Source organism: Diabrotica undecimpunctata, chromosome 8 (genome assembly GCF_040954645.1).
Source record: "Diabrotica undecimpunctata isolate CICGRU chromosome 8, icDiaUnde3, whole genome shotgun sequence".
NCBI classification, from domain to species: domain Eukaryota; kingdom Metazoa; phylum Arthropoda; class Insecta; order Coleoptera; family Chrysomelidae; genus Diabrotica; species Diabrotica undecimpunctata.
Window position 1 is genome coordinate 20940016 of NC_092810.1, and position 11693 is coordinate 20951708.

The window sequence follows — 11693 nt, forward strand, 5'->3', positions numbered from 1 at the left end:
AAGGACAGTCATCTTTCTGCTTGTAAAACAAAGAAAATCAATTTTCGATTATACTTATACCGCAAACTCCAAAAGTTGGTTATTGTGTTTGATCGTCGACCAGGAGCAATTTTATCGCGACTTTTTCAATGGCCTCGATATTTTTATTAATCGACCCAGTGAGATGGAAAATTGTAAGATGTCACTGAAGATGACTAATTGCCTGCGGCTTGCTGTGAAGTTTCTAAAGTTTGACACCGAATTTTCTTGGTGTTTTTTTTGTACTTGATAAAAGGATTACAGGAAAAAATATTAATTTACATTTTTTGTCCAAAGAGCAATAACTCATTTTAGAAACATAGTTTACTTAATTTGGTGTCATACTAATATACTGGTCAACAAACTTTATTCAGGAAAAGATAAATACATACAGTTTGTGGGGAGCTTGTAATCAGATCCCACATGTGTGAAATTATTAAATATTCTCAAGTTCTACAGGTGCTAGTACGCTAATAAAAATTAATTACCGGTGTACTTAAGGTAGCCAGCAGTGTAGTTCTACCAGCGAGCCTGCTTCTTAAAAGGCTTGTATCTATAAATAGTATTTATAGTCCAATAAATATAAAAGAGAGAAGTGATTTTAACACATTTATTGTAAATAAAATTTAAGTAGACTTTTCCTGTCTATTATGTTGATAATAAGTTTAAGTTTAATAAATACGTTTAAGTCATTTACAATGAAGGTGTCGGATGTACTCTGAAATTAGCCGAAGGGTATACCCTAGGTTACACCATAAATATACAAATAATCAGTTGAATAGATAAATATTTAATGACTATTATTATAAGAATTACTGTGACAAAATAAAAAAGTATGTGCCCAATCGGGACGAGCGAAAGCACTGTTAGTCTGAAATAACGTATTTAGAGATAAAGTTATCATCTCATACCTTCATTCAACTACATGACTGAGCAGATTTGTTCCCTTTGTCATTTTTTCAATGTTATTCGTTGAAAAATCGAATTTTTGCTATTTTGGCGTTCAAAGTTTCTTACAAAAATAATAGTTTTCATATAATTTATATTTTTACAACATCCTTAAGGCATAGATTTTAAAGTTGCTTTAGGGTCTATGAATATTTTCTTAGTAATATCTGACACAAATTTCCTTTCCCTTTTATTAAAACCATTGATATTTATTAGAGGCTCGAAAGGGACAACCCTTTCCGCTAATTTTTGAACAATAAAAATTGTAGCATTTAAAATGTTCCTTCTGTCGTCTCAGAATTTAATTACAGTTAAACTCTTTCATTAGGCATTCCTCTTTCCGCCGCCATTTTGGGTTGAAGTCCGAAGTAAATTTAATAATTCATTGGTTAGAGTGAGTATGTTTGTAAGTTCTAAAAAGTTAGTGGGTTACATTCAGAGATGGACTGGATCGTGAACGGAAGCCAAATAATGACAGGAGGTCAAATCGGCGACTGTAAATATTTTATTTGTTGGACTCAGCCCACATGGTTAAAAGATATCTTTATTTTTAGGTGTTGAGGTGCGATTTTTTCCTTATTTTTTAAAAGTGCTAAGGTGATGATGTTGTGCCATATTTTTATTAGTTGTTTTACGACTATGAAAAATAAAATAATTTATACAAATATTACATTTTAAACAAATTACATAAACATTTATCGAATAATTTATATTATATATTCTTCATTCAATATTTTCATTGCAATGCAGCCTTCTACGTACTTATCACTTATGTTTTCGTATATACTATAAATACAGATAGTTGGCACTTACACAGTGGTGTATACAAACTTACATGTCGTGACTGCCCCAAACCTTACATCGGACAAACTGGTAAAACTTTTAAAAAACGTATAGCAGAACACCAAAGAGCTTTCAATAATATATAAATATATTCCACGTACGCTCTACATCTTCTAGATCATAATCATTCTTTTGACGACCAATTTTAAATATCTATATTCAAAATAAAGATCCTAAGCTGTTTTTAATAGAATTTATGTAAATAAATTATTTAAAAATACTGTTATATTTCTGAATCACCATTTTGGGACAAACAGCTTGCCCCTCCTCAAATTATTAAGTTTAACACTATAAAGTCTAGAAGAATAGTAAAATTATATCCCTTGAGAAAGGTACTCTGCCGAAACAGTTGTAGTGAAAATAAATTGCAGTAAATTTTCTGGAAGTTTATGAAACAAAAGTTTTATTCTTATAAGTAATAAAATTTGCCTTTAGGAGAAAGCTCTATGCGGAGGTTTGCTGGGTGTCTGTATCATAACTATTTCTGCGATATCCATGTTGACGGAATAATATGTAATCTAATTGCTGCAATAATGGGATAAGTCAGCTTAACCAGTACTTTTCTTGAAAGTTGTTTTAATATTTCTTCTATTATTAAGTCATGGCATGGGGTTTTCCTTGGTTTCATATTATTAAATTCCTTTAAAACTTTACTAGGAACTACTAAACGTATGAGATCCTCCTCCTGGGGAACAGTTTCTTAAAATATATTAGTTTCATGTAAGTTCGGTTGAAATATTTCTTTAAGTTGGGAAGTAAAACATTCCGCTGTTTATTGGGAACTTCTGGGCCAAGTACCATCCTGTTTTTTAATGAGTGAGTTATGCACAATTGGTATTTTTAATTTCTTTAATAACTTTTCACAGCAAGTAATCTGCGAGTACTGGTTAGCTCCCGAATGTAGAAATTATCAGATTTATATTTATTTCCTGCAATCTTCTTTTTAGTGGTTGAGTGAGGTTGTTTAAAATTAGTTTATCTTGAGGAGCTCTTGTTGAGAACCATTTCCATTTTTTAGTTACCAACAATTGGATTTCTTCAGGGTAGTTATAAACTTTTAAGAGTCTTTTAACATCTGGGGTATAATCCCAGGCAGACTTATGAATATTTTTATTGAAATTATCAATCTCTGTTTCCAGATTCTCTCTATGTCTGAATGATACTTTTAAATTCTTTTTTACTTAAGTATCTATTTGAATTTTATCCAATCAGTAAATTTATTAGTTTATTCTGGGTTATTTTTCGTGTGAATAATATTTTCACTCAGTGTTAGAGTTATTGCTGTGTGATAGTAAATCATCGCACTCATCGATGCTGAGGTCATTAGGAGATACGTTTTTATTACGTAAAAATCAATAAGATCATGAAGTTTATTACGATTAGTTGGCCAATAAGTTGGTTTTTCTGAGATAACGTTGTAGATCAATAGTCGTTAGCGGCCTTTAAAAGTTCCCAAGTTTCCTCTCTTGTACTGTGATAAGTCTGGTATCTTAAAAAGTGGTTTTAGTTTTTAAGTATTCTCCTATTATAAATATATTTTTGATATGTTTAAATAATTCGCAATACTCCTCCTTATGGATGGCGTATCTTGAAGGGTAATATATTTCCGCTCATAGAAGCTACAAAAGCTCTGTATAAAGAAAATAAAGTGTCCATTAAAATGGGAACAAGAATCATAGGAGACTTTACCACAACAAAAGGGCTTCTGCAGAAGGACTAAGTAGTGATTGCACAAGACCATGACGACCTCAGCTACATGATGAAGAAACTACAAGAAGAATATACCAAGGCTGTCCTAGATATTAACCTCGCAAAAACAGAGTACCTATCTACAAGTGAAGAAGACATAAAAGATCTACAGATTGATGACAACGTAACAATCAAAGAAAAGGATATATTCAAATACTTGGGGTTTATAATCACAAAAAAGGCAACAACAGAGGAAGAAATTACACAAAGATTAGGACAAACAAGAACAGCAATCCGACAACTTAACTCAATATGGTGGGATAGACACCTAAATATGAAGACAAAAGCACAGATTTATAAAACATTAGTGCGAAGTATTATGACATATGGGGCTGAAAATTGGATCATAAACAAGAAAAACAGCAGTAAGATAGTAGCAACAGAGATGGAATGCCTGCGAAGATGCTGCAGAGTAACAAGAATGGATAGGAGAAGTAATGACGAAATAAAGCAAAAAACGTCAATAGAAACAGACATACTAACATACATAGAACAAAAAAGACTAAAGTGGTATGGACATGAAAGAAGAACTAGTGACAGCAGATGGATAAAGAGAATAACCGAATGGACCCCCTTAGGAAGGAGGAAAATAGGACGACCCCGAACATTCTGGAGGAACGAAGTAGACGACGCCATGAGTAAGAGAGGCCTAAACGATGGAGAATGGGACAACAGAGAGAGATGGAAATAGTTGAGCGAGGGAAGGCAGTGAATATTGTAGAATTCCTGAATATATATACCATCGAATACCTATTTGTTTTGATTAATACTGGTGATAACCGAATTGTTTTTGTTATATAGCTAGATTCTTCATGTTGTTGTAGACTCTCCTTAATCATTACTGCGCTTCCTCCTGTCGTATCATTGTCATTTTGCCAGAAAAAATAGTATGATATAAGGGAGACCAAGGTTAGTTGTTACAAGGGGCAGGTTGTACGTTCAATTTTAATAAACTTAACGAGATGGCTGCACCTTTAACTCGACGTAGACAATGCGGTGCATACCTCAATACAACTTAACGTAACTTTGGTTAGTGTGGTTTAAGGCTCTGACGTTGACCGACCATTTTTGTGTTTTTAGTAGCAATCAGTAATTTTTCCGACATTTTCCTTTACAAGGTAAGGCAACTTATTGTTTTCAGAGCATGTGTTATTGACTGTTAGCTTTATTATTGTCTATACGTACAAGATTAAATATTTGGGATTGATGATTAATTACAAGAAAAAAAATAAGCGTAGTGAAACGCCACAGGAAATCATTATTGGTGCAGCAAAGAAGGTGATAGAAAATGAAAGATCTCTTAGACCAGTAGCACCTGCCTCGTTAAAATTTGTTTTTTTTTCAGATGCTAATACCATCTTCTTCTCATGGGGCCGTCTCTTTTCGAAGGGTGGCGATCCAAATGGTAATTGTAATGTTGGAAACTGCTGCGCGAAAGATTTCTGCGGATGAGCGGTCGAACCATCTCCTCAGGTCTTTCAGCCACGAGTTCTGGCGTCTTCCTACTGATCTTTTGCCCTGTACTTTTCCTTCCAGTATAACTTGAAGTAATTCGTATCTTTCGCCTCTCAACACTTGACCCAAGTATTGCATTTTCCTCTCTTTGATTATTTTTAGTAATTCTTTTTGTTTACACATGCGACGAAGTACCTCAACATTAGTAACTCTTTGTATCCATGGAATTCTCAACATTCGTCTGTATATATACATCTCAAAGGCATCTATTCTAATACCATGCCCACAGGATATTTAAGAAATCGGAAGATCTTCTCTGTTTTACAAAAAAATGAATTAGCTTCATATGTTTATTAAATGTTCAAAGAAATATCATGGTCTTTACCCAGAAGATCTTAAACAGCTTGCTTTTTAGTTTGCTTTAAGAAATAATGTAACTGTTCCTGATAACTGGACCAAATTTGAGACTGCTGACTAGCTAACAAATTTTTTAAAATACCACAATGAGTTGTCCATCCGTATCTCTCAGGCTGCTAGCTTAGGTCGAGTCACAATATTTAATAGGCACAATATAAATTAATTCTTTGACAAACTCTCCAATGTATTAAATAAGCACAATCTTGGAGCAAACGATATTCACAACTTGGATGAAACCGGGGTAACTACAATTCAAAAACCTTCAAAAATAATAGCATCAAAAGGTGTGAAGCAAATGGGGGCGGTCACTTCGGGAGAACAAGCAACATTGATGACAGTATGTCTGGCAGTGAATGCCAGTGGAAACTCAGTGCCACCAATGTTTATTTTTCCGCAGAAAAATTATCCAGAACATTTTGTTTCCAGTGGACCACTAGGATGTATAGGAACGAGCAATCCTTCTAGATCGATGACGAAAGTAGAATTCTTAGTTTATGTGAAACATTTTCATAAGAATATTAAATGTTCTAAGAAAAGTCCAGTATTATTAATACTGGACAATCATAATTCCCATTTGTCGGTTGAGGTAATAGATTATTGCATGTTAAATGGTATTGTTCTCTTGACCTTGCATCCGCATTGCTCTTATCGATTGCAACCTTTGGACAGATCGGTGTTTGGAGCATCAAAAAACTTATCAGCATTTACATGGATGGCTGAATGAGAACTTATGCAGGAGTTACAATGACAATTTATAACATTCCATCAATTGTTGGAAACGTTTGCCGTTAGGTTTCCCGTTTATTAAAGACGTTTTTACTAATGAAGATTTTCTGCCATCATCCATTACAGATAGAACTAAGACGCAAGAAAATATGGAGCTTCAGTCACAAGCAGCCACACAAAATATACGAACACCACCAAGTACGCCACCACATGTTATTAACAAGGAACCAGAGCAAGATCCACAACCTTCAACTTCTCGCTCTTTAGTTACAGAACTTATTAGTCCTAAAGATATTCGTCCTATACCTAAAGCTCAACCCAGAAAAAATACTGCAAAAATAAGAAACGAAGACATACTGCTATTTTGACGGACACTCCTGAAAAGCAAGCATTATTACAGCAAGAGCAACTGAGAAACTTAAAAGCTAATAAAAAAGGAAAACAAAAAGTCAAAAGGACAATCGTTTCAAAAGAAAGCGATGAAGAAAATGAAGAATGTTTCTGCATTATATGGTGTGATTCGTACACCAACTCAAAATCAAAAGAGAAATGGGTGCAATGTATAGACTGTAAGGAGTGGGCGTGTGAACTTTGGAGTGACGGTTCTCCAATTTTTGTACGCATGCATTGCCAGTCTGGTTAGTCTAATAAGTGATTTAAATAATTTTTAAAAATGTCGCACAATAGTTTGTATTTTAATAAAAAATAAATAAATAAAGTTCATTTAAAGTTTTTTTATTAAGTTACTAGTGTAACAATTTACCCCTACCATGTAACAACTTACCCAATTTGGGGGTAATTGGATACAATTTGCAAGACTATATAAATATTAATTTTGCCTAAAAGTGTCAAGTTTCTTGTAAGTCTAATATTTAAAATAAATATATCGAAGTGAGTGCTTCATTACACCAATTTTTATGAAGTGCCTATTTTACATATTGAATGATTAAAAAATAAAATGTAAAATTTGTAACAATTAACCACGGTCTCCCCTACTTTGTACCGATGGAATTTAATAAACAAAGGTTTCGTAAAATGTGACCCTGAGATGAAACGTATAACTTTATGTTCTGGAGTACCAACTGAAGCTTATGTTGATAGTTAAGAGCGTAGGCGCAAAATTTCGGGCCAATGCTTTTTAAATGCAATCATTTTTTTCGAATCCTAAGAAAAATAACAAATATTTTTGAAAAATTTAAAAGCAGAATGAAAGATTACATATGAAGAAATTCAAAATACTGATAGCTATAAATATCTCGGTGTAAACATTACAAACAATGGTCGGAATACAAAAGAAATAGCTACTAGAATTGGTCAAGAAAATTCAGCAATACGTCAACTGAATAGTATACTTTGGAATAACCATATCACCCGAAACACAAAAATTAGGATATACAAAAGTATCATAGAAAGCATTGCTACATATGGTTCAGAGCTTTGGGTAATAAATAAAAGTGACGCATCCAAAATAAAAGCAATGGAAATGAATTATTGGAGAAGATGTTGCCAACTCACTAGAAGAGATAGAGTAAGGAATACTGAAATCAGAGAGCGTATGGGCATAGACATTGACGTCCTGGAAACTATAGAATGCAAAAGGCTGAAATAGTATGGCCATGTAGAAAGGATGAATGATCAACGATTGCCAAAGAGAATGTTACAGTGGATCCCCACCAACCGCAGGAAAAAGGGAAGACCAAGAAGATCGTGGAGACAAGAAGTAAAAGATACAATGGAAGATAGGAGTCTACAAGTAGATGACTGGAACGATCGCAAGCGTTGGAAGCTAGGTTGCGAGAAACGGCGGCATCTGTAATAAACTCCTTATATATATATGGAAGATTACATTATTACCGAGGGCCGAAAGTCCTTTAGAATAAACAAAAAGTTTTTTGAATGAGATATTTGAAATTAAAAATCCCACTGAATTTTCTCTTTTTTCACCTCTGTAACTTATTAAAATAAACATTATAGAAGTTGTCAGGGTCTTTCGGCTTTCAGTAATAATGTATTCTTTCAATCTGCGTTTAAATCTTTTAAAAATACTTATTAGTTTTTTTAGGATTCGAAAAAAATTAATGCATTTAAAAAGCATTGGCCCGATATTTTGCGCCTACGCTCTTAAGGAGACCGTTGGCATTCCACGTTAATATCTTAATGGCATTGCATTTCCTTTTTGTTTATTGCGGATATAGCTCCCTGATCGATGTCCATTTTTTTCAGAAGTTTATTTCAGCAAAGAAACTTATAACAAAATATTAAAAAGCAAGAAATGTTTAAATAAAAAAAGAGTATAGAGACTCAACCTAATGATTGAAAATGCATGCTAGAATGGAACTTTTTTGATCAGAAGGTATTTTATTATGAATTAATAAATACTTTTTAAATCGTCTAAACTTCATACAATTTAAAACCTATGTCAGAATTTAATATAAGATATAAACCAACCCTGTGGTAGCAGCGATTTACACAACTCGATGCGGGCTTGTGTAAACTTTTAATAAGTGTGTCTTCGTCCCTCAGCAAAGACTAACAATCTAATTATATGCCTAATTTTATCCGAAGTCCACTTTCACTTCCCTTACGTCTTTTACTATCGGAAAACTTCCCACAAAATTAGTTTTGCTGCTGAACTTTCTACCCTTACACACGAAATATCAAGATAGCATGCAATGCTCTTAAGAACTTTTAAAAATGAGAACTTTATTTGGGGCAGGAGTATATAGTGGCTTATACTTAACAAAGCTTGAGAAAGAAAATGCAGGAAAAAGGATTATGATTTTACTAACCATTGTTTTAAACAAGGCCGCAGCATATAGCATTCAGTTCAATAAAATTGTAACTGCCTTATATAAATATATAAATTTAGTATAAATAAACGCTGTTACTTAAGTTTTGAAACTGGGAAAAGTATTGTTCTAAATCTATTTTCTTGTGGCATTTTAAAGTAATTACTATTTAAATAGTAATTAGGAAAAGTAGTCCCATAAATCAAGATTCCTACATCAAAAAAAATTTAATTTTTATTTTTTAAAAATACTATTTGCAATTATTAAAATCGAATCTAACAAATCACCCAGTGTATCATCAGTCTACAGCCCATCTAGACATCCAATTTCAAGCGAAGAGTATCATGATTTCATACAAACTCTTGGATCCAAATGGGGTTCCAGATTAATCACGTCTAAAGGTCGAGCATTAATGAATATCATCCAACAATATAAATTAAGATACTTATCTACGGTATAACCCACATGCTGACCTACGGATGCCAACAAAATTCCAGATTTGCTGTAAAGGGATATCTGACACCCATAGTGCAATAGAGTCAAACTACGATTTAACATCAGATCACAGTACAATAATAATAGCTTTAAGTACACACATAATATGGAGAACACCACCACCCAAACTTACATCTAAAGAAACAAACTGGAATATTTTCCAAAATTCTGTAAATACAAAAAGTAGATATTAGACTAGATATTAGGATAAAAGAAAACCAAGATGTAGAGAAAGCAGTAGACTATTTAACAACAGTTTTACAAATAACAGGTTGGGAAGCAACACCAGAGCGCCAAAGAAGTGTTCAAGAAAACCATAATATCCCACTCTATATAAGACAACTGGTAGCAAAAAAAAGAAGAGCTGGACGCATATGGCAACAAACGAGAAATCCACTAAATAAAACGTACCTTAACAGGATAAGTCATAGACTAAATAGAGCATTACATAAAGAAGAAAACGACTCTTTCCAGTTTTATGTTTCGAACCTCTCACATGAAGACCATTTGATATGGAAAGCTACCAAAAAGTTTAAACGAGCGACAATAACAAATTCCCCTTTAGGAAAAACAGATATGATCTGGGCCCGCACAAACGCAGAAAAAACAACGGTATTCGCAGAGCATCTTGCAACTGTATTCGCAGCACCAGATACTAATACTAATAAGGATGATGATATAAGAATATACCTCGAAACTCCATGTCAACTATCTCTTCCTCTGACAACACTTACTCCGACAGAGGTTCGACAACAAATAAAAAGAAAGCTTCTGGCTATGATCCTATGATAAAAAATATACTTAACACGTTTATTAATAAAACAAAAGCAATGGTTAAATTGTTTAATGATACTATTACTAAATATAACAACAGAAAGTTAACTGTATCTAATCCTACAACACCTAGGTTATATGGACTTCCTAAAATCCATAAACACAATTTTCCCATAAGGCCTGTTGTAAGTTTTTGTAACACTTTAGTTTCTATATTATCAGAGTTTATTTACAACAAAATTCATTCTATCACTAATTACTCCACTAAGTTCTCCATTACAAATTCTTTAGAACTAATAGAAGGTTTAAATAACATTAAAATAGAAGAGAGCTTTTATTTAGTTTCTTTTGATGTTTCCAATTTGTTTACTTCTTTACCAAGAGACGAAACATTACCTTTAGTACACAACCTTCTAAACAATTGCAACATACCAGCAAAAGACAAAGATGCTATCTTAATTATGCTTAAATTTTGTCTTGATCAGGACTTCTTCCAATTTAATCAAAAAATATATAAACAACCAACAGGTTTAGCAATGGGTTCTCCATTATCACCTTTTCTAGCTGATATTTTCTTAGATAGCTTAGAACAGAAATTTGTTAACAACAACAGCAAAATAGTTTTTTGGTCAAGATATGTTGATGATTATATAGATCTCATACAGGGAACACAAGATGATGCTTTACAGATTCTGGATGATCCTAATAACCTCCATCCTAACATCTCTTTTACACTGAAACCAGAATCTGAGAATAAGTTGAACTTCTTGGATATGACTACATCTCGTAATAAAGATTCTCTAGAGTACAATATTTACAGAAAACCTACCCAAACAGATCATGTTATACATGAAATATCTAATCATCCAACCCAACATAAAATGGCTGCTTGCAACAGTTACTCATAGGTTAAAGTTACTCATAGTTAACTCAATTCATAGGTTACTCAAATTTCCACTTTCTAATGATAACTTAAATTTAGAACTTAATACCTTCAAGCAAATTGCTTTTAATAATGGTTATGATCTCAAGATTATCCATAAGCTCCTAAATAGAGCTAAATTCAAAATTGCAGAAAAGCTTGCATATTCATCACAAGGGTTTCTTTAACCTAATGCTTTAGATAACATCAGATATTTCTCATTTACTTATACCAGCAACATTTCCAATAAAATATCTAAACTTTTTCCTTCTACAATTAAAAACATCACAATTTCCTTCAACTCACACAACACTGTAGGTTCCTTTGTAATCAACACCAAAGATAGGATGAACACACTTGATAAAAGTGGTATTTATAAATTAAAATGTGATGATTGTGATGCCTCTTATGTAGGTAGAACCGTTAGAAAGTTATCTACTAGAATTTCAGAACATTTAAAAAGACTAAACTCTTCAAGTTTTGGTCAATACTTATCATCCAGTAAACACAATTTTAACATCAATACTAGTTCATCTATTTTACATGATATTAGTAGA

General features: G+C 32.9%; 1 protein-coding gene across 1 annotated transcript; it reads left to right on the forward strand.

Moving 5' to 3' along the window:
• Positions 1–5725: 5725 nt before the first annotated feature.
• Positions 5726–6154, forward strand: LOC140448722 (uncharacterized). Its single transcript, XM_072541835.1, has one exon. It carries the CDS (start codon positions 5726–5728, stop codon positions 6152–6154), a length of 429 nt encoding a protein of 142 aa, XP_072397936.1.
• The last annotated feature ends 5539 nt before the right edge of the window (positions 6155–11693 follow it).